The sequence below is a fragment of the Panthera tigris genome, chromosome B2, assembly GCF_018350195.1.
Source record: "Panthera tigris isolate Pti1 chromosome B2, P.tigris_Pti1_mat1.1, whole genome shotgun sequence".
In the NCBI taxonomy this organism is placed as follows: Eukaryota; Metazoa; Chordata; class Mammalia; order Carnivora; family Felidae; genus Panthera; species Panthera tigris.
This window is the reverse complement of record NC_056664.1, coordinates 90,005,111-90,029,918: the sequence shown is the minus strand read 5'-3', so window position 1 is coordinate 90,029,918 and position 24,808 is coordinate 90,005,111. Positions and strand designations below refer to the sequence as shown.

Here is a 24,808-nt window from a genome sequence, read left to right as displayed (position 1 = left end):
AAGATCAATTGTCCATATGAAAGAATAAAAACGACTTTTGTTATACTAATGGCTCTTTGGGAAGGCTGCGTCCAGCTGAATGTGGGAGTAAATGGAAGCCAAAGGCCAAAGAAAAAAAGATAGGAAAGAGAGAAGGCAGGCACTGCTAGGCAGCAGATACAGAGTGTTCATCACTCTCTTATTTTATATTCTTCAGTTGCATTGACATTCTGCCTGGTGACTGTTCCTGAAAGTACTTTTTTCCACTTCTCCTTGACAAAGCACCCAGATACGTGACTTCCCTCTAATTCAGATTTCCACAGTCACTTTTTGAGTAATTCCACAGGAAGGTCAAAAAACAACAGAAAATTCCAGATGCCTCTCTAGAAGCATTTTCATCTTCAGCAGTTCCCTAAACTCTATTTTGAGTGGTTGTTCTTAGACATGATTTTGTCCAAGGAAGAGTGTTTTTATTGTTTTCAGTTTCCTTAAACATCTTTACGATACTGGAAATTTCACTGACTGTGGGGAAATAAGGCTTTTGTATATTTTTATACTCTTGTCTCCATAATATATGATTGTACTCATGAATCATGTCTTCAAAAGAGAAAAGCACAAATTAAATTCCATGCTTTATATAATCCATTAATTTCAGTTCTGACTTATGCCAATGTATAGATTAACAATGTGTAAAGCCTTATTATTGAATTTTATTTAACTTGCCTTTATCCTATATACACTTTCTTCTAAAACAAGGAAATGTTGGAGAATTCGTAAACTGGGGGTTATATTTTGAAAAATTAATAGTTTATATATAGTGATTTTCAGACTGGTATTAAGCTGTCTCTTAATGAATTTTAGTATTAAATAAACTGTTTTCCTTTATTTTAGGTGATGGTGTTTGTGCATGCTCGAAATGCTACTGTAAGAACAGCTATGTCTCTAATAGAAAGAGCAAAAAATAGTGGTCAGATTTCCTGCTTTTTACCTACCCAAGGAACTGAATATGGACATGCAGAAAAACAGGTAGGAAACAAATGAGGGCGAGATATAAGAACTAAAGCATATAATGTGCCAGATATTACAGATATTTTATATATGAAAGATCTGTGGTCTTTAATTTCCAAGGAGTTGATTTTACATATTTATCATGTTATAATCTTTACTTTTCTCTTGATATAATGATCTTCCAAAGGATCCCGGTGCATGATGTGTACAATTATCACCTCTATCTCTATGATTAGAATTGTGTTTAGTCCTACTCTTTAAAATATAGTTAAAACAGAAAATATTGTTAAGTTCCATAAAATATGTTAACATCTAATAGGATTATTATTTTAAAAAACTAACATTATTATTTTTTAATTTCTCAGTTTTAATTTCTAAGGTTAATATGAACACATGAAAACTGCACAAACCAAAGCTCTTAAAAAGAGAATGTGAAAGTTTAGGGGCACCTAGCTGACTCAGTCAGTAGAGCATGCAACTCTTGATCTCGAGGTTGTGAGTTCAAGTCCCACATTGAGTGGAGTGATTACTTAAAAATATGATTTTAAAAAAAAAAGTATGTGAAAGTTTGAGACCCGAAATTTTTACAACAAATGCCTTGCTGCACAGTGTTTGGTCAAAGGACCTAAAAAGCCTGGGTCCTCTAGAAATGCAGAGAACCTCAGGCCCCATACCAGATTCACCAAACCATAATCTGAATGTCACCTCAATCCTCAGGTGATTTTATGTGCATAACAGTTTGACAAGCACCTCTCTAGGTAATTTGAGTATTGATAGTATCTAGGATTTTCACAGATTTCATTTAATTATGTGAGATAATGATTTATATCAAGAGTGGATAGACTACAGCCTGAGGGCCAAAGTTGGCCACCTGTTGTTTTTTTTTAATTAAAGTTTTATTAGAAAATAGCTGGACTCCTTTTGTTGTCAATGGCTGCCTTTTTTTGCACTATGAGGGGAGAATTGAATTGTTGCTGCAAGGACTGTGTAGCCCACTAATAAGCCTAAATACAAGGCCCTTTACAGAAAACGTTTGCCCAGATTTAAAGCTGTGATAATAAATTTTCAAATAAAGTATTAAAATTTTCAAATAAATTTTCAAATAAAAAACTCAGTGGACATAAAATGACAGTAACTTCAAAGTTTTTTATATGCATAAGATTTAACTGATATTTACAAAACAGCTGCTAGCTGCCAGATATTGTACTATGTATACACTTTCACATTTATCATGTTAGTAAGATGTACTTAATTGTTATGACTGCACTATGAATGCCATCATTTTATGTTGATATTTTAAATTCTGCATATGATAATCTGATGTCAGTTGTTTTGAACATCAGATTCTTTCAATTTAGAACTATAAAATGTGTTCATTTTCTTCATTTTTTTTTCTGCTTAATAATATTTTCTATTATATAACACTTATTAAACAGCTTTGTAGTCTTCCAGTTATTTATTAATTATGAATTTATGAGTGCCTTTAAAAAGGTTGGCATTCATAAGTCTTCTTTCATTTCTTTGGAAATAAAAAGCAACTCGATTGTGTTTAAAAGCCAAGCCTTGAGAGCCACCTTGTGGCTTTCTGGTTACTTCATTCATACCTCTCAGTTCTGAGAGCTATTGCTATTGTAAATAATGCCAGTTTATTATTTAATTTCTATAGTAATAGTGCTTAATATTTATCAGCTGTTTACTTGTGCCTGGCATTTTCATTGCTGTATAGATAACTCATTCAGTCCTCACAGACCCTGTGATGTAAGTCTGTATTTTTATTATACCTTGATATTATATATGTGTAAGTAACTACAAAATAACATGAAATATTGAAACCATATAAAATAATTTATATAGACACAGTTTCAAATAATGTTTATTTAAGGCATTGTCACCAAATAGTTTCAAAGGTCATTATGCTTAAAAAAAAAAAAAAAAAAAAAAAAAAAAGACCTGGAGAAATGAAAAGTTTTAATACAGTTAAGTAGACTAGAAAATCTCAAATCATTTTTGTTATACCTTTTTAAAAATATTTTGATTTGATTTTCATCCAGTCTACCTATTGTTATTGGATTTTTTTAAAACAAAAATGAAATTCACAAACATTCATTAAAAAGTACATGTTTTCAAGGAACATTATCCTGTTCATCATTATATTCCTAGCCTTTCATATAATGTTTGGCTGATAGTAGTTACCCCCAGATTACTTTTTTGTTGTTGGTTTTGTTCTTCTGAGACAAACATTATAAGAGACAGCCTCACTTTGATTTTCTCATTTGATCTGCACCACTATTCTGTCCCTTAGAGATTCTTATCCCCACTTTATAGATAAGGTAACTGAAACTGGAAATAATTTTCTCAGAGACGACCATGTAACAAGTAGTAGAGCCATGACTGGAATCAGTCTGACTCCAAAGACTGCCCTTTTTACCACTCTGTATCCTAAGCATTCAAAACCAAATCCGATCTGGGACTTTCTAAAGCATTTAGGGCTTTTTGTTTGGTTTTTGTTTTTAATAAAATGGAAGAACATTTCTTCAGTCCGACCATATCCCCCATTTCTGCTAAGGAGAGATTCAAAAAGCTGGCCCTTCTTCAGTGGATATGATTTTATAACAAAAGATAAAGTAATCTTTCTGAATGCTTTATCGAAGCTCCAGAATTTTAGATTGTTTTTCTAGTGCCAGTTGTATGCTTCTTATTTCTTTAAGTTCCTTTTGAACTTAATGGTATTAACATTCTAGCAATTCTGCGGAGCTATTGTCATGATGGGCGGAGATATTCCTTCCCATGTTCTTCGAAAAATGGGAAATTAAGTACTCAGAACATTAAAATAAAATTAGAAGGTAAATTTGCTATGGTGGTACATAGAAATTTAGCCTCATGACTCCTGTTAATGGAAATACAGCTAAATCCCTACCGTGCCACACTAGTACTTTACCCCTAAGTGTTTAAATGTAACCGTCTCAATTCCTGACGTAGCGATTATGGTTTGTAAAAGCATTTCTTTACAGCTTTATTCAACACTGTATAACTTTATTTGTATAAATAATAAGTAAAACTCCATGGAGGTATTCTCCTTTTCTTTCTGTGTGTGTGTGTGTGTGTGTGTGTGTGTGTGTGTGTGTGTGTGTTTGTAATAAGGCTATTTTTTGCCATAACCACAACTAAAAATGACTCTTTTCTTCCCAGTAAGTAACAATATATTTTAGACTCCTCATATCTTTCCCATCTTTAATATAAAATTTAACCCCCTATGAAAAACCAACTATATTTCCAAATTGTCCACTGAAACAAGAAAATAGGGAAAGGAAAGGAAAGTATACCTTAAGCATAAGCTATGGAGATGGAGGTTGTGGCTCTCTATGGAGAAGGTAGTATATCAGGAATTCCTAATGAGGCCCAAAGCAAGAGGGCACGTTAACAAAAGGTCTGGTTCTGATGTGGCCTCTAGAAGCCCTGCGGCCTTAAACACATAAATATTTTTTCCTCCTCCTCCTCCTCCTCCTCCTCCTCCTCCTCCTCCTCCTCCTCCTCCTCCTCCTCTTCTTCCTCCTCCTCCTCCTCCTCCTCCTCCTCCTCATTTATTTATTTATTTAGAGAGAGAGAGAGAGAGAGACAGAAACAGCACAAGCAGAGAAGGGGCAGAGAGAGAATCCCAAGCAGGCTCTACACTGTCAGCACAGAGCCCAATGCAGGGCTAAAACTCAGAACTGTGAAATCATGACCTGAGCCAGAAACCAAGAGTCAGATGCTTAACCGACTGACCACCCAGGTGCCCCAAACACCTAAATATTTCTGAAACTTACTTTCTATTCTATCAAATAGAATAATAATAGGGTAAATAACACCTATTCTGGTAGTTATTGAGAAACAAATGGAATGCAATATGAAATTATTTTGGAAACTGAACAATGATAAAATGTTACATGTCATATTATAACAATCTACTTTTAAGAATATGTATTAATAACTAAATTTTAAAATAAACAATATGAATAATTTTCCCTAATTTACCCTGCATATTTTTTGCTCTCCTGCACAAAGACACTTTCTTAAGAAACCACTATTTTCTGTAAAGTACAGCATACCTTAAAGGAATAGTAGCAGCTTACATTTATAGAAGTATATCATTAGGGATGCAGATGTTTTCATTATTAAGCTATTATTTTCAATTATGATTTAATTTCAAGTTGAATGAATATTTCAGTTAGAATCTTCAGATTCTGTTTCACTTGCAATCTAAGCCAAATAAATTCTTTCCTTAGGGACAAGTTTTTAACAGGCTTTAAATATTCTAGTAGTGGGATGGGTATTTCCACTCACCCCTGTGCAGTATTTCTCTGATTTATGGGTAGTGATATGTGGTTGGATTTTTTTACATATATTAGGGATATTAAGAGTTTTTCTTATACGTAGAAATGGTCTATCATACAATAAGCCTCATGAATGTAGTTATTAGAAATATCTATTAAATATATTTAGTATAATGAATCCAATAATAATACAAAAAATCCAACAATATGTTCCCTCAAGCTACTTCAAGTGTCATTTTTTTGACTTCTTTATTATTATCCAAAGCTACCAACTATTTCCTTGTTTTTTTTCCAATAGGTCAACTTTAACCTTTGCCTAAATTAAAGGAATTTGACTTTGATATAAGTTATCTGATACTTAATAGCTTTATTTATTTCTGCTTTAGCAGTTTTACAGTTAGTATAGCCAAATAAGAATTTTCTCCTCCTGGCATAGATGATATCTATTAGCTAAAGACAGTAGCACGTGCCTGAGAGCCCCCTTTCTCTTATTTTTAATTTTAAGTATACATAAAATATTTATTTTCTCAGAGTTTATTCTTTCCTTAGCCATGTCAACCTCTTTCCTTTTGGAGGTTAATATAGTAATTCTACTGTTGTAGAATTGCTTGTAACCACATAGAAAGAATGTCAAAAGTGTATTAATATTTTTAAATAAAACCAAAGAAAATTAATTAAAAAACAGAACTGAATGTTTAATTGCATTTTGGAAAGCACGAATATTCTGTTTTCAAAGGGAAGTAGCCTCTTGTACAATAAAGGCTTTGGATCCACACAGACCTGAATATTAATCTGGACTCAGGCACTGTAACTTTTTCAATTTCCTTGAGCCACAATTCCATCATGAACAAAATGGCAGTGATACCTAGATCTTAAAGTTTTTGTAATAAGTAAGGTAACATACGTTGCCTGATACACAGTAGACACTCTGTAAATGGTTACATATGTACTTTGAAGGAAGAGAAGATGACAACTTTAACTAATGACAGATGTAACAACGTTTACATTTTTAGCTTTTGGACAACAAAAAATAATACCTTGAATTGTAAAAGGGAGTAACAGGTTGGGGGAAATATTGGTAACTACATCTTTTTATGTGGATCTACATCTTTATATGTGTGCTTATTAAGTTTAATAACTAAAACATAAAATTTTCAGTAAGTAAATGGGCAAAGAAGAAATAAAATAGGCAAATTGGAATAAAAAATTGTTGGATAAATCTTGCAAATTCAGACCGTATACTCTTAATCTAAATAAATCTTTAAAAGCTAAAAATGAGAATGCCCATTTCTAAAAATGATTCAAGGATTTGGTACATTCCTAGGTTTTCTGTGGCAGTGACCTTTTCAATCCTTTAAAAAGAAATTTTTTTTTTTTTTTTTTTTTTTTTTTTTTTTTGGGTAATATATGTTAAGAGCCACGCTTCCTTCTGGATCCTTTAACCTTGAAATTCTAAACCTGGGAATCTTTCCAAGGACATATTAAAAGGAAAAGTAATATAAACCAAGAGTTTTATTCCAATACATTATAATGAAAAAATTCAACATAAATACCCAACAGTAGGGGAATTTTAAAGTATGAACAGCAGTTCAATTAAATTTTATATACCTATTGAGAACAATTATTTTAGAGTATACGATACGTCCAATTCTAAGTTAACATGTCAATTTTAATTGATCAAATTTCCTGTGCCATTGAAAATAAGTAGCTGAACATGGTGGAGTTTCTCTATCGTTAAGACACAGATGTTGTTACAGTGTCACAGTGGGTTTACAAATAATATATAAGGAAAGCAAAATATGGTCAGTAATGTAAGAGAAGAACAAACCATTCATAAAAAAGTAGATTAATTCAAAACAGTGATCTTGTATTTCAATATGCAGCAATAAGGGTAAGGAGCATTTGAAGGAAAGAAGAAAGAGGACGTGAGCAAAGGAAACCACTGGATCTGTTTGGACAAATAGAAAAGTGTTCTCTTTTCACTATTATGTATGATGCATGAAGGGCCAGGCACATACATTTTGGTCAGAATGTGAAGGACCTTAAATTACATGCTTAAGTGTTTGGACTTTATGTGCACTGAGAAGCTTTTGAAGATTGTGGAAGAGACAAGTTATATGACCAGAATTTGGGTGCTGAAAAATAGGACTCATTTTCCTTCAAGCAGGGGGAAATCCCGTGGGCCAGGCGTTCATATCAATGTAGTCTAATATATGGCTCACTTTGAATAAACAAGACTCTTTTTAAGGGACATAGAAAGTAACGTTGGATTTTTTTTCCTGATTTCTTTTGTTATTACTTTTAAGTAAATTCTGATTGCAGTAATTTTTGTTCATGTACTTGAAGATGTATTTTAGAAGCATAGAATGAATTTCTTACAACAAATTTATATATGTTGTTAAGTAACCATGCTGTTTTGGAAAACTATGTTAATTGGAATATTGTTGTTCTCTCATTTGAAAATACTTTAGTAGGGGAAGCACTCTAAAGACATGTAGATTAAATAACTAAGATTATTCAATCTCTAGATATACAGAGATTTATATTGATAAAATTTAAGGATCAAAATTACATTTCACAGTGTGATTTTTTTTTTTAGATGTTATTTCAGCATTTATGGCCAAATGGGTATAATGGATATAAAGAATGCAATTTTAGATGAGATTTCTCTTTTGCTATTTAAGGTACTATTTCTGGAATACTCTTATTTCTATATAATTAGGTTGTACTAATATCAGGGTAGCCTCTGTGGGAACCAAGACCATCTTTCAAGGGATATAACATGGACAGAGCACATTTACTTCCTTTCTCCTAAGTTAAAGTGAACAATTAGCACAGCCAGAATGACATATGAAAATTGGTTATGGGGAATTAGATTAGTCTGTGTCATTGTGAATTGATTATATACCCATGAGCCTCAAACTGTTTTTAGTGATGGCCACTCAGTGAATATTTAGTGAATGTAAGCTAGTCACCAGTGACTGTGGTAGATCAATAGGTATCAAGCTAAGTAAACTCTTCTGTCAACCTGTTTAGAGTGTATTGAGGAAGACACATGTTGTATCAGTCAGGATTCAGTAAAGGAAACAAACCACTCTCAGTACATTTTAAATAGAACAGAATCTTGCAAGAAATTAGGTACTTACCAGTGTTGGTAAGATTGGAGAAGTAGAAGTCAGGGGGCTACCACTGAAACTGTTGAATTGAAGAACCAGCTACTGTGATAGTGATCTAGAAGTTGAGAAGCCACAACTGCTGCTATGCATGTCTTTTCAATGTTCATGAACACACTGGAAAGCCAAATTTTGAGCATATGATACATCTATTATAATTTTCAGCCCTCATTTCTCCAAGATCTTGCTTACCAGGAAAAGACAATAGCAGGAAGATAGTTTTCTCTTAACCTCCATCATCCAGATCTTGCACACGGGCATCTAATTAGCAGAATTGATTTTTTTACATCAAGAACCCTGACTGCAAGAAATCTGGAAAATAAAGGTTTTACCTTCTGGCCCGTGTAATACAGGAAGGCTTATTGAAGGAGCTGATTAATACTCTCTGCTTTAATTGAGAATGGAAACTATTTAGGAAGAAAGAAGTACCTGCTCCTTTACTCTTATGGAGTTTATGTTCTGGAAGGACAGAGGGATTAATCAACCAATTAAATAATTTATTTCAATTACATGTGTAATAAAAGGGATAAAGTTGCTATGGGAAAATAAAATTAGGGGATCTGATCTAGACTTATGATGTTAGAGAAGGCTTGGCTGAGAAAGTGACATTGAAGCTGAGGTTCGAAGGTTAGGAGGTCACAAAGCAAAGGACAGCAGAAGAATGTTCTAGGAAAAGGTTCTGACAGCAGAAAAGCAATAGCACATTGAAGGAAGTGAATAAAAGTCAAAATGAATAAAATATAGAAGATGATGGAGAGTGGCAAATGGCATGTTTGTGGCATAAGATGAATCTATGTTATAGGCGAAGACCAGATCATGAGGACTTTGTAAATCATGTTACAGATTTGCTGTTTTATCTTAAAAACAATGGATTATTATTAGCAGAGTTGAGGAAGGAAGGGGGTATGATCATCAGATTTGTGTTATTAATAAGATCATTATACATGCAGGCAAGGCTCTAAGAGGGTATTGGGAAGACCAGTTGAAGATGTGGATTCACTGGGGAATATTTGAGAAACAAAATTGCTAGGATTTGTGATTAATAAGATATGGATGATTGAGGAAGAGATCTAGAAGTTTTCTGGCTTCTAAAAGATGTCTGGCTTGCGTTGTGGTGTAGGTAGTTGGGTCATTTGTGAAGGAAAAGAAGAGTGGAGAAGGAGGAAAGGGTGGAGAAGGAGGAAAGTTAGTTTGGAGGAAAGGGTGCAGATCTTGAATTCTGTTTGGATATGCTGAGTTTTCAGTGCCTAGATACTTAGAGATGTAGAATAAGTATTGCATAGATATGAGTCTGGTATATCAGAAGCACAGTCCATTTTGGAGTGGGAAAACCATGGGAGTGGATGTGAGTGACAAAAGAATACAGGATCAGTTTCGAGGAATTCTAATATTTAATGATTAGATAGAGGAGAATGAGCCAACAAGGAACCCTTTAAGACATTGTCCTAATCCAGAGGAATATACTGTCCTAGAGGCCAAGGAAAGAGTGTTTCAAAGAGAAGGAAGTGATCATCTATACTGAGTGCTGCTGTGAGTGGTCAAGTAATATGAGGGCTACAAAATAATCATTGTATTTAGCGAGATGGAAGATATTGGTGACATTATTTAGAGCTTTTGTTGTTGCTGCTGTTCACATAGTGGAGAGCAAAAAAAATAGATTAAGTTGGCTGATGAGTGTAAGAATAGAAAATCCAAGTACAGGCATTGATTTTGAGAAGTGAATTTATATAAGTAAAAGGGATGATAATCTAGGCAATATGAAGTAGTACCCAGATGGGTAGACATATTATTTTCAAGGTGGAAGTGATATGTTTGTATTTTGTGGCAACTATTCAAGAGAGAATGAAAAGGGATTGAAATTGATTGATTACTAATATAGAAAATAAAAGGGATTACAGATAATATGAGTCCTGAGAAGTAGAGAGAAATGAAATCCAAAGAACAAGTAGATTTTCCTTATATAGGAGTTAGGGTACTCCTATTATAACAGGAGGGAAGATTTAAAAACTGGGTTCTGATGCAAATAGGTTTTAGGTATATGGCAAGAAGATGAGGGCTTTACTCTGGTGTATTATATTTTTTTATGAAATATATATTAAGGTCATTTTCAGAATCAAGGATAATAAGATGGTTAGAAGTTTGTGGAGGAAAAAAGAAACCTAATATAAATCTTGTGAAACATGTGAAAAGAAATTGACTGTAAAGACATTTCAGAATTGCTGTCCAGTGTTAAGGGCTTGTTGAGATTGTGATAATGGATTTAGAGTGGTCTTAAGTTGCCCCTGTATGTAATTTTTCTTAAGCACTAGCCACCTTGGATTATCCAAATTTGGCATTTTGCCAGTCAGATATGACAAAAGGGCAAATAAGTTTAAGAAATTGGCAGGAGTGTGATTAAAATGTTGAGCTCTGCTCTCTAAGCAGGAGAAAGAAGGACTAGGGTGGAGGGGTGGGAGCAGGTGCTGCTGATGAGTAGAAAGAAAGTAGAGGAATTGTAATCTCCAAGTGTCAGTAATGATAAAAAATGGACTTCGAAAAAATAGCTGGGCAAGCTTGAAATACAGAAAGCTTTGATCAGAAATTGAGGTGTTTGTACTAATGATTTTAAAAGTGGTACAGTTGTAGATTGATGACAAAGCCTAGAAATAATACCTGATATGATTGAAGTGGGACAGAGGAGATGTCAGTGGAAATGAGGGTGTCAGGGAACTGAAGGGTGAGTGTTCTGGATGTCCGCATGAAAAATACTGTCACCTAGGATGATGACAGGAATTGGGATGGAGAGAAAGACTAGGAGCCATAGGTATCAAGTCTTCATTAGATAAGGTTAAATAACAGGTGACATAGTCAGATGGACTTAAAAGAGCAGGAATTTTTACAAAAGTTGAGTACATAATTGACTGGAAATGGTAATGGGGAAGAGAGATATCATCTCCCACCACTTAACAGGGATGGATGGGAGACAGAATCCGTAAAGGAGAGTCAAGTTTCAAGTTAAGCTGAGGTGATAGAAGAGCTTGATATAGTCTGCTATCACTGTGTGGCAGTTCCAGAGAGTAGAGCGAAGAATTTCATACCCTAAGGTGGAGAAGTAATAGAGAAGGTAAGGAATTCAGTCAAGAGCAAAGAAATACCAAGTATCGTGGGGACATTAGTATAATAGAGGATTTATTCCCCATTACCTATTCCTATGCCAGGTGTCAATCAGAATCTGAAATTAAGGCCCTAAAATTTTTAACATGATCCCCAGAAATTCTGATCATAGTCAGTTGATCTAGGTGAACAGATGACTAATGGACCTTATCCTGAGAACAGGGATGGGAGGGACGATGGATTTCCTCCTACAGCCTCATGGAGGAAGGAGTATTACATGACTTGGTATGGATGTCAGAGAACCAATTTTAGATGCCTTGGAGAATAATGTTTAAAGTGGAATAAGAGCTTTGAAAGAGAGAAAAAGATAGGGGAAGATTGCATGTATATTCCTTAGATCTCTAAACTCCTTTGTCCAAAAAGAAGCCAGGTATTGGTTTATGTTCCTAAGTGAGCAGATCCACTGTCTCATGCTGATTATCTTTATAAACATTGAATAATAAAAATAGCCCTTAACCGAAGATGAGGATTTTTCCTAATATTAATAATTCATACTCACTAATGATTGTGAGAAATAATGGCATCATTTGGAGGAAGATATTTGCCTCCTGGTTAAATTTTAGTTTTTATAATGGCAGTTAAGTTATTCTTCCTAATGGATTTGATATTATCCACATTAAAGCATATCTTATCAAGATAAATTACCTCAGAAGGCTTACAAAGGTCACTGTAAATTAGGCAATTTTTGTCATGCTTTTCACCAAGGGCTTGCATCAAAACTGAAGTTGTTGTGTGGCTCCTGTATATATTTTGTCTTACTGGAAAAAAATTTTTGTTTTCCTTTAATATCCTCAATTGCTTGTTAGTTTTGGGGTTTTTGTTTTGTTTTGTTTTGTTTTTGTTTTTGTTTTTTCCTTTTCTAATCACGGTTTTCATTCCTATATTTGTTTTAGTGGATGTCAGCTCAGGAAGTGATCACATTTTAACCTTACTCATTTTTATTTATTTATTTATTTAAATGTGTATTTATTTTTGAGAGAGAGAGAGAGAGAGAGCAGAGGGGAGGGTCAGAGAAAGATGGGGACAGAGAAGCCAAAGTGGGCTCTGTGCTGACAGCACAGAGGCTGACAGCAGAGAGCCTGACGCAGGGTTCGAATTCACGAACTGTGAGATTATGACCTGAGCCAAAGTCAGGCGCTCAACCAACTGAGCCACCCTAGGTGCCCCTAACCTTACTCATTTTAAAAAGTACTCACACTGCCTTTCCATCTCATGGGTAGGAAAAAGATATGGAAGGAAGCTCTGCATATTTTCACTGAGGGAAAATATGTGTGCTAATGAATTATCTTAGCAGCTGTCTATTCCATTCTAATTTTACTGACTCTAAAGCCCTTTATGGGAAGTTCATTTGTGAAAAGTGGAAATATAAAATCTGAGGAAACCAGGCTTAAACAGTGTTTTTTTTAATGTTTATTTTTTGAGAGAGAGACAGAGCGTGAGCGGGGAAGGGGCAGAGAAAGAGGGAGACACAGAATCTGAAGCAGGCTCCAAGCTCTGAGTTGTCTGCACAGAGCCTGACATGGGGCTCAAACTCACGAACCACAAGATCATGACCTGAGCCGAAATCGGACACTTAACCAACTTAGCCACCCAGGCACCCCTTAAATAGTTCTTAAACTATGCACCTGACTTCCTTTACTTTTTTACAGCTCATGTTCTTTTGTGTTGTATTTCCATGTGTAGAAACACTTTCTCCAGTTAATATAGTATTGGATCTTAAATATCTTCCTTGGAGAATCCACTGCTCTGTTCAGAGAATGTGAACAGGATGAATTATATCTCTGAAGCTGTTCAGAGGTTAGCAAAGCCTGGACTCCAGGTAATGCTTGCCCTGGGAAACCAGATGGAAAAACAGTGGTTATTTTGATACATCAGAAAGCAGCAGTCATCTTGTAACAAAAAGTGTAGCTCCATAACTCATGGTCTTAACCATCTCTTCTCAATTCATTTCTCCAAATTAAATTCCTGTTTAAAAGCTCCTATATATACATATACAGGAGCACCCAATGTGGTGCTCAACTCATGAACTATGAGATCATAACCTGAGCTGAAATCAAGAGTTGGACACTTAACCAACTGAGCCACCCAGGCGCCCCAAAAGGCTTTATTTTTTTTAAGGGAGGACTTTGTACAAATACACACAAATATTGCATGTATTTACATGTGTGTTTTAGTGTAAACAGATTTGGTCATGTTATGGTTTATGTCTCTTGTAATAATACATAGTGGAGATGTTTCCAATTCAACTGAGAAAGACTGGATTCTTTGTTTTAACAACTTCATAGTATGGCACAATGTGCACATTATCTTAATGCATTTACCCAGTCCTATCTTGATGGACACCTTTGTTTCCAATTATTTTTGATTGTAAACAGTGCATGGTAAACATTCTTGCTCATACTCTTGGCAGCTGCAGTGATATCCATTGGGGAAATCCCTAGCCATGGAGTATTATCCATCAACACGGTGTATGCATTTAAAATTTTGGTGAATGATCTCCAGTTGCCCACTAGGGAGATTGTTCCAATTTACATTTCCTTGAACAGTAACTTCCTCCCATATAACTTTACCAACACTGGGCAGTGTCAACATTTTTAAGTTTTAAAAAATGGTACTTTAATATCATTTTGACTGACAGTTCTTGAATTTTGAGTAAAGCTCAGCATTTTCCATATTTGTCCACTTAAATTCCTTTTTTTATAATTTTCTTATTCATATTTGTGGTCCATTGTGTGTATATTGCATGTGCTGTCATGTGTTATAGACATTTTTTTCCTAGTTAACTTTTGATTTTTATTTATGAATATTTTTACCTTATGGAAATTATTTACCAATTTATGTATAGTCTTTGGGCTTTGTCTTGCTCATAAAGGCCATACCTACTTTATCCATATATTCCTCCAGCCCTTTTTAAATTTAATTTATTCTTATTAAATCTTTGATCTGTCTGGAATTTTTTCCATATAGTATGGACTCATCATCTTTTTCTGAATACTCCCTGTTTCTTCTGTTGATTTTAATTTTGATATAACATACAGAATTCTTATATTTGCTGGAGTCAATTTCTGGACTTTCTTTTTTGTTTCATTGATTTTGCTATTTCTTCTCTGGTATCAAACTGTTTTACTTACTCTCTTGCTATAATATTTTTAATACTTGGTTGAGAATAGGCATCCTGATTATTCTTCAATTTTAGATATTTTCCTGAATAAATATACAGGTTTACTTTGCAGGGTGAACTTGAGTATAACCTCCAAGAAATCATGTTCATTTTTTAGTTGAGTTAGTTTCTTGATTATGTTAAGTTAGTGAGAATTGGCATTTTTGCCAAGTCAAGTTTTCCTATCTCAAAAGCAAAGCTTGTGATTTCATTTCTTCAATATCTTAATATAAATGTAATTATAAGTATAGTATCATTGAATTCTGAGGTTAAATTGTACTTAGTTTTGGTGTATTATTTTAATGCATTGATGAATCCTGTTTTCTAAAGTTCTTTGCCATTTGGATTGATATTCATAAAAGAGTTTCTCTGTTATATTCTGTTTTTTTGCTTCTTTATCAGGTTTTAATATCAATGCTATTTCACTGCTTCTGTAAGATTAATTCTGGGACTTTTATTTCTGTGGTCTGGGCCTCTTAATAGTATTAGAATTAATTTGTCTTTAAAAATAGGAAAACCCAAATGTAAGATAGCTTTTAAATTTTCTTCCATTGTTTTATTATTTTACAACTTCTTATCACTTCTAGGATAAATGTTATAACATTTTTTTCCTAGAAAACCATCCATCCCAAACAGTTTTTTAAATGCAGTGTATTGAATTTTACAAAGTACCGTTTTCTGATTATTTTAAACTGTGATATATTTCTGAACATTTTTTTTTTAACATTAGTAATTTTTTGTCTTTGTGCTCATGCTGTTGTGCTTGTGTACAACTATCTCTTTTTACTGGGGCACCTGGGTGGCTCAGTCGGTTAAGTGTCCAACTTCAGCTCAGGTCATGATCTTCCAGTCTATGAGTACAAGCCCCACGTCAGGCTCTGTGCTGACAGCTCAGAGCCTGGAGCCCACTTCAGATTCTGTGTCCCTCTCTTGCTCTGCCACTAACCTGCTCCTGCTCTGTCTCTCTCTCTCTCTCTCTTAAGAATAAATAAGACATTAAAAAAATAAAAACAAACAAACAAACAACTATCTCTTTTTATTTAAGGGCTAGACAGTAAGTATTTTAAGCCTGTGGGCTTAAAACTATAAAACTATAAAAGCAACTATAAAAGCAGCCAATATGTGAACAAATTAATATGACTGTGTTCCAATAAAACTTTATTTACAAAACAGACAGTTGGGGCATAGTTTGCCAACTCCTGTTCTTGCCAGTAATAGTCATTGGTGTTTTTTGTTTAATTTTTCTTTTAAAATAAGAGTTTTTGTGTTTACTTATCAATCTCACAATTTTTAAATGATCAGATTCTATTTTAACTTTATTAGGGTATCTGTTTTTCTTTGGTTTTATTATCCTTTAATTTTTCCAACTCTTGAGTTAGATGTTAATTTATTCATATTTTTATTTAGTTAAGTATTCAGCTTTGATATTTTCTGAGAGTATGATTTACTCCGTCCTGTAAATTTGGTGTGTGGTGTTTTCATTAGTTTTTAGACTTAGGCAATTTTAATTTTCATTTTTCCTTTGTTTAAGAAAGTCAGAGTAAGAAAGCTACCTATATAAAGTGACATTAGTGTGTTAGAGTTATTATTTTTTCAGATGTTTTATACCTAGTTCAATCTAACGTCACATCTCACCTGGAATGCTGTACTAGAATAATAAACCGAAATGGTCTCCTCTATCTCTCTCCTTCAAACCCTTGAGTGGCTTTCTACTTTATTCAGACTAAAAGCCAAAATCGTTATAATGGATGTCCTCAAACTCATGTCCCAAACTGAATCTTGGTTCCCACCTTCCAAGTGCCTAGCCTAAGGCACAAGCATTGGCCGTCTTCATCCTATTTTCCCTATCATATAATCAGTGCACCAAGGCATAGATAAACTAGCAACAATTCTCTTTCCTTCATACCTCCCTTCCCAGGCAGTCATCCAGTCTTCCTTACTGTATAGCCTACCTTCACCTCGACTTTATGTGGTATCTCTATTTCCTACCTCCATCTTCTCACTGGGACTGTTGATAGCCTCAGAGCTGCTCATCCAGCCTCTGGTTTCACGCAAGAAGTTACCTCTCTAAACAACAAACCTGAAATTGCTTAAGAATTTTACTTGGCCCTTTTCTTCCTATGCTTGGAACCATGTAAAGCCTGATCCTAATCTTCCCTTCTAGCATCATTTTCTTGCATTCACCCAATGCCTCCTGAATAATGTGCTTCAGACACACTGTATTCTTTGCTAGTTCCAGCCTTTATGCTTGTCTATCCTGCTACCTACTATCCCCCCACTTAGTAGTATATCACTTGTCCTTCAAGACCCACATTTCACATTTTCTGTGAAGACTTCTTCGATGAGATCATTGATTCATTCATTCCAGAAATGAGCAGTTAGTGCCAGCTATGCAGAAAGTACTCTGCCAGGTGCTAGCAGAATAAACACAAATAAGCCATAATGCTGTTCTTCCCCTCATTTCAGCTTTGTCCATATACCTCTATTAGAAACATATGAGGCACCTTGGTGGCTCAGTTGGTTAAGCTTCCAACTTCCTCTCAGGTCATGATATCATGGTTTGTGGTTTTGAGCCCCACGTCAAGCTCCGTGCTGACAGTTCAGAGCCTGGAGCCTGCTTCATATTCTGTGTCTTTCTCTCTGTCCCTCTCTCGTGCGTGCTCATGTGTGTTCTCTCTCTCTCTCTCTCTCTCTCTCTCTCTCTCTCTCTCTCTCAAAAATAAACACTTAAAAAAGTAAAATAATAAAATAAAAAGAAATATATCATATTTTATAGAAATCACTTGTGTATGGGTCTCTTTCCATTCTGCAGATTATTCAAAGCTCAGATTTTGTCTTAAATTTCTTTGTATTTCTAGGATCCAGTACATGCTAAATGTCTATTTATCATTTAAGTTATCTTTTCTTTGGCCCTTTACAGTGTCCTTTTTTTAAGTCACAGTCATGTTTTCTTTCCAAATTTGTTGGAAGGTACTTTTCTTAGGAGTATAAATAGTTGAGTACAGTAATGAATATGAAGTTGTGTAGAACTAAATAGAATCATGTGGTCAAATTATACAGCTGTATTGTACATAGATGAGTAAAAATTATCACTCTAGAGAGTGCCTGGATGGCTTAGTCAGTTAAGTGTACTACTCTTGATTTGGGATCAGGTCATGATCTCAGGGTTTGGGTGATCAAGCCCTGCATCGGGCTCTGGGCTGGCAGAGTGGAGCTTGTTTGGGATTCTCTCACTCTCCCCCTCTCTCTGCCCCTCCCCTGCTCACACTCTTCCTCCCATCTCAAAACAAGTAAATAAACTTTAAAAAAAAATCATTCTAGGTATCTTCCTATAGGGAACTATGGTCCTTAAACTTTAGTGTGCATCAGAATAACTTGAAGAGATTATTAGAAATGTATATCTAATAATATGAAAAGATTTTTCATATTATTAGTCATTAGGAAAAGGCAGATTAAAGCCACAATGGCATACCACTACACACCTCTTAGAATGGCTAAAATAAAAAATAATGACAGTCTCAAGTGTGGACAAGCATGGGAAACAATTGGAATTCTAATATATTGGTGGTGAAAATGCATATGGTACAGCTACTTTGAAAATGGTTTGGCAGTTTTTGTAAAGTTAGACATACGTTTACCATGTGACCCAGCAACCACACTCCTGGTATCCAGAGAAATTAAAATATATTCATGTTCTCTCTCTCTCTCTCTCTCTCTCTCTCTCTCTCTGTCTCTCTCTCTCTCTGTCTCTCTCTCTCTCTCTCTCTCTCTCACACACACACACACGCACACGCACATGCGCACACACACACACACACGCACACAGAGTGAGCGAGAGAGAAACTTCACATGAGGATTCAATGAGGCTCTACTCATAATTGCCCAAAGTGGAAACAACTCAAACATCCTTCAGTGGATGATTGGATTAACAAACTAATATATCCATCCATGCTGTGGAATTCTGCTCAGCAAGAAAAAGGAATGAACTATCAATACAACTTGGATGAATCTCAAAGGCTCATATACTGTTTGAGTCCATTTTTATAACAGTCTTGAAGTCACAAAAGTATAAGGATGGAGAACAGATCATTAGTTGCCAGAGGTTATAAGTGGAGAGGGTGTAACTATAAAGGAATAACAAGGGAATTTTTTAGGGTGAAAGAACTGTTTTATATCCTGACTATGGTAGTTGTTACAGAAATTGAACATATTCAAATTCATAGACTGTACACCAAAAGTGAAAAAATAATAAAATTTTTCTGTATGATTTTTAAAACAAGATTTTTAAAATGTACATCTCTTTGCCTCATTCCCAAGGATTCTAGTTTATTTGTACTCTGAGCTAGACCAGACCACAAGTAGCAAATTTAGCTTCAAAGACAATTAGGAATGAGCAAACCAGACTTATTTTAGGATTGTTGTCACTTCAGGTCTATACTAAACCAATTAAAAAGCAATGCACAAGATATTTTTAGCAAGAATAGAGACAAAAGAGAAATGATCCCTAGTGACTCTATATTCCTCACTGAGACCAGAGGGATTACTCAGATGGTTGCCCGGAACCTGGTTGAACTCAATTGGTCAGAGTGGGGGTGGGGGGTGCTATGTGAGTACTCTGCTACGTAATGGGAATATTCTTCCCTACAGTTCATTATTCCCTGCCTTCAGCCTCTTATTGTGTCATTGGTGCTGCAAACCAAGTCCTGCTCCAAATGGAGTTTGACTAAGGAAGCTGCATTTATTACAAGCACATCAGGACATTCCATTGCAGGGGTCTACAGACAGCAGAGTCAACTGAAACAAACAACAATCCAAGCAGTATAATTTGTACAGAGTATCTCCTCCAAAAAATATTTTCTTATTTATTCTGTTAGCTCTGAGTGTCTACTTATGAATATTAGAGAAGAAACTTACTAGATGAAATGTGTCTCCTCTCCCTACCCTTGGCCCATGAAAGAACTCTGTTATATCCTAGAAAATACTCCACAATTGACCTTATCCCAAGTCATCTCATATTCATAAGAGCTGGGTTAAGAAAATAGATCATAACTCTTGTCTGAAAAGATGAAAAAATTTAAAAAGATGAAAGTTTAGACAATATGACCCAAATGTAGTTAATTATAAGGTCAGTGCATGATATGATTTCTAACAAGCTGACCACACTGCACAAAAATAAAAGAGGACCATACTCCCCATGAAAGTTGAAGAAGGAAGTCTTTTTGGGTATATGTGTATTTTGTTCAGGACTCTAGGTCTGTGTGTAAGTTGTTATTTACTGGGATGGCCACTAGATGGAGTGGTTTGTTAATGTATTTCTGTTTTATTTTTGCAATAGATTTCATGGAGTGCTGTCTTCTTAGGTCATTTCCTTAGTTAATTATTATTAGAAGTTTAAAATTTGGGGGTACCTGGGTGGCTAAGTCTGTTAAGTGACTGACTGTTGGTTTCAGGTCAGGTCATGATCTTACAGTTCATGGGGTCGAGCCCCACCTCAGGCTCTGGGCTGAGAGCACTGGAACCTGCATGGGATTCTCTCTCTCCCTCTCTCTGCCCCTCCCCCACTTGCATGCTCATGTGTACTCGCTCCCCCCTTCAAAATAAATAAATAAGCTTTAAAAATGAAAGTTTAAAATTTTAAGTGACTTTAGACATAATCAATGTCACAAAGTCTGTACTAGAATCACAGACCCCTGAAATTCCACTTCCTGTCAGTGTAATGCCCCTTGCATAAAAACCATGGAAAGCTTCTCTTTCAAAAGATGCTCTTGAAATGTTGATAATTAAATTTTTAGAGCAATAGCAAGCAAATGCAGGACATGATGCCCCATTTATTGACTACATAAATACTTATTTTATGTTAATCTACATTCTTTAATTTTATAGGGAGATTTTCTCCATTGTATAGTGTGAGTCTCAGTGAATTTTTTTAAGATACTCTGCTGTAGCAATTATATAGATTGCTGATAAGTGGATCAAATCCCACATCTGAGTTCAGACAAGGTCAAAAACAGACACCAGAAGTGAAGTTAGTATATTCAGGGCATTGTCAAGTTGAGGAACTAAGGTGGTCAGTGCCCTCCCATCAAAATCATCAAGAACACACCTCTAGGTGAACACAGTTGGGTTTATTGGGTCACTTCAATGAGAAACAGTGCATGCGCTAAGGAATCATGCATGGGGATCTCAGAAAGAAGAGGGAAATGTCTTCCAGGAAGTAGGTTATGTACAGAAAATATAAAGACCCTGGTGAAGTGGATGTGGCTTTGTCAAAAAAGGGACTTAGAGAAAAAGTCAACCCTAGTAGCTGGCATTGGTAAGTGAGGTTAGGGAATGAGAATAGTTTCTGTAGAGTCTTTTTTTTTTTTTTTTTGTAATTGAACAAATACTTTTTTAATGTTTTTTTGCTTGTTTGTTTTGAGAGAAAGAGAAAGCGCAAGCAGGGGAGGTGGGCAGAGAGAGTGGTAGAGAGAGAGGGTCCAAAGGAGGCTCCACACTGTCACTGCACAGCCCAGTGTGGGACTTGAACTCACAAACTGTGAGATGATGACCTTAGTCAAAGTTGGACACTTAACCAATTGAGCCACCCAAGCACCCAGAACAAACATTTATTTAATGCCACTCTGGGTCAAGCATAATATTGTGCCCTTTAATCCGTAATGTTGGACCAAAATAGATACAATTCCTGGCCTCGTGGCATTTACATTTCACTGGAGGGTTCAGACAAGTGTGATGAACTCAGCATGTTAAGTGTTCTATTATAGGAAATACAAGGAGATATAGCAAGTTACTGGGCCTCTGTAGCATTTGATACTATTGACAAGGCCCTGGTTCTTTTTTTTCTCCTGGGTCTTCTCCTGTTTTTCTAACTACTTTTTTTCTTTTTTCTTTTTTCTTTTTTATTTAAATCCAAGTTACTTAACATATAGTGTGATAATGGTTTCAGGAGTAGAATTTAGTGATTCATCACTTACATATAACACCCAGTGTAGAGTCCTGCATTGTAAGGGCTGTGGCCTTTGCCCTGAATAAGTTGGAAGCAATTTAGATTTATGTTTTGTTTTTTTCTTAGATTTATGCTTTTTTTTAATAGAGTATTTTTGGAAGGATAGGAAACAAGAAATAATGTTTGGTTACAAGTCTGTATGAAAGAGATGCTTACTTTTAGCCTCATTCCTTTTGGATTTTGTGTCATGTTAGAGATTACCTATGTTTTAAGATAGGTAAAATATAATTTTTAACAACTTTATACAGAAAAATATATACTTAGGCCTCAAAACAAGAATAATTTTATGCTTACTTTGATGAAGTCATTGAACAAAAATGCTAAATAACAATTACTTGTAAATGTTAAATAATACTCTTTTATGTCTTGTTGATATCTACCTTAGGTGCAGAAGTCAAGAAACAAACAAGTACGAGAATTATTTCCAGATGGTTTTAGTATTCATCATGCAGGAATGCTTCGGCAGGACAGAAACTTGGTTGAAAATTTGTTTTCTAATGGGCATATCAAAGTTCTAGTCTGTACAGCTACATTAGCCTGGGGTGTCAATCTTCCTGCTCATGCTGTTATTATTAAGGTAATAGCTTACCTTACATGGATTTGTGTGTGTCTTAAACCTGTGGATTGATTTATTTAGAAAAATACTGTGATTTGGCTGTTTCATTGACTTTTACTGCTATTCATATAAGGTAAGAATTATTCGCTCCAAAAAAAATCTAGTTTATATTGTGAAAATTTAACTCTATCACAGATGATGAAAGGATTAGTTAAAGTACACTTTTAAGATCTTGCCATATTTGCCTAATTTCAGTATTCAGCTCATCAGGATTATAGTTGTGTGTGTTTATGTAAATTTTTATTAACTTTTCTTCATCTAGGGAACACAAATATATGCTGCAAAAAGAGGCTCTTTTGTTGACCTTGGAATTTTAGATGTCATGCAGATATTTGGTCGAGCTGGAAGACCACAATTTGACAGATTTGGAGAAGGAATCATCATAACAACACATGACAAACTCAGCCATTACCTCACTTTGCTCACTCAACAAAACCCAATTGAGAGTCAGTTTCTGGAAAGCCTTGCAGATAACCTAAATGCAGAGGTAAGATCTAGTGAATAAAGGATAGGAATAGAATAATCAGCTGAAAGAATGGCCAAGTAAATATCAGGTGGAATTGGTTGCTATTCTGTAATCTTCAGGAATATAGTTTATGCCTATATAATATATGAATATATATATATATATATATATATAATATATGACTATATAATTATAGTCATAAGGCACAACAGACTGAATGGACTAAATGGCAATATTGTTGGTTAATTCAGAACAGTGTAGGATGCATATGATAACTGATAAGAACTCATTGCTAAAACAGTGTACTTTTAAACTGTGAAGTTTTGTTATAGGCCAGAAATCTAACCAAAGCTATACCAATGAGAGAAACAGAAATAGCAGTAACCACCACTATATTTGGATTACACTCTTAGAAAGTTTTTTATAAGGTTTATAAAGGTGTTTTTTTTCTTTATGTTAGGTCATTGATTGACCTTTCATACAGAATATAATTGCTTAAATTGAGCTACAGTATTATAATTTGTTTCATGTATGTATGTGCATTTTGTGTTAAGATTTAAATAGCAGACTCTGGAAGTCCAGGTAATGTATTAACTGGTAAAGAGGATAAACATTCTTAATTTAAGAGTCTGTGTGTCAAACATTTAAATAAAGTTTCACTCTTTTGATGACATTTTTTTAATTATTGCCCTGGCACTCAACATTTTCCTGCTTCTATATCCTTTCTTGTCTTTAAAATTTATTCACATAATTTTTTAAAATAGATGGAGTATAAATGTTAAATAGATGAATAAATGAAATGTTAATAGATGAATAAATGAAATGAAATATTTGCAATCAAATATTGTGTATGAGTGCTATCAGGTACTTCTTAAACAGCTTATAAAAATTTCACTTACATTCTGTTCATTACAATTCTTTTTCGAGGATCAAAAGCACATCCACTATGCAGTCCCCTCTGTTAAAGTACATGTAGTCCAAAAGGGGAAAAAAGATACAAAAACACAGTGATATTTTCTATAGGAAGTGATATTTTCTATAGATGGAGTCAGCAGAAGGAGGAAACACTTTTGGTCTCTGGCTATTAGGAAAAGCTTTGTTCCTGATGATGGCAGAACTTGATCTGAGATCAGAAGATTAGATAAGGTTTGGAAGATCTGGTTCGAAGTTAGAAAAAGTCATAAAAGACGCTAGTCTCTAGTAACATAATTACAAGAAAATAAAAATGATTAGAAAATAAATTTTTACCCTAAAGGCAATGTTATTATAGCTCAGTTTCAGTCCCCATTACCTGTTATGATTGCATGCTTTAAATAATTAGGTCTTTGGTGGGTCAACAGTATCTCTGATAGAATAGTCTATTGTACAATCCATGATAGTAATAGTAGGAGTGGCATGAGAACAACCTAAATGCCCTGCGAGGTAGATATTATTGCCTCAGAGAGATAAATAACCCAAAGCTACTGATTTTTGGAACTAGTATTCAAACTCAGGTATATTTAACTACAAATCTAGTTTCTTTATGATAACCTAGATTGTTGTTGCCTTATACAGAATGTAGTCAGTTAAAGGTGAATACATTTCCCTACATTGATACTTACCATTTGCCTTCTCTAAGACCAGGACTAATTTTTCCAAAATGGTAGTCATAATTTCTCTCACTTAAAAAGAAAGGCTCTTTTTTTGCAAGTTTTCCAGGAAAGTATATCAAGGAAGACTATCTTCATAAATATAATTACTATCCTTTTTATAAATGGTAAAGTAAACTCAAGGTGGTGATGTTATTGTGCAGAAGACACGGGATAAGTGAAATACTGCTATGTCCTCAAGGAACTCTTTTTTATAGACTATAAAATATTATCAATGAAAAACTATTTGGTCAAGCCCTGAAAAATTTAGAAAATAAATTGTAGTCAATAGATTTAACTCATATTCAT

General features: G+C 34.7%; 1 protein-coding gene across 1 annotated transcript in view; it reads left to right on the top strand.

Moving 5' to 3' along the window:
• The window catches only part of ASCC3 (activating signal cointegrator 1 complex subunit 3), a 353,465-nt gene that overhangs the window by 189,474 nt on the left and 139,183 nt on the right, over nt 1–24,808 (top strand). Inside the window, exons 14-16 of the mRNA XM_042986876.1 lie at nt 871–1,005; nt 22,175–22,366; nt 22,668–22,892. Coding sequence (XP_042842810.1) covers nt 871–1,005; nt 22,175–22,366; nt 22,668–22,892 — 552 coding nt within the window. The remainder of the gene's footprint in view (nt 1–870; nt 1,006–22,174; nt 22,367–22,667; nt 22,893–24,808) is intronic.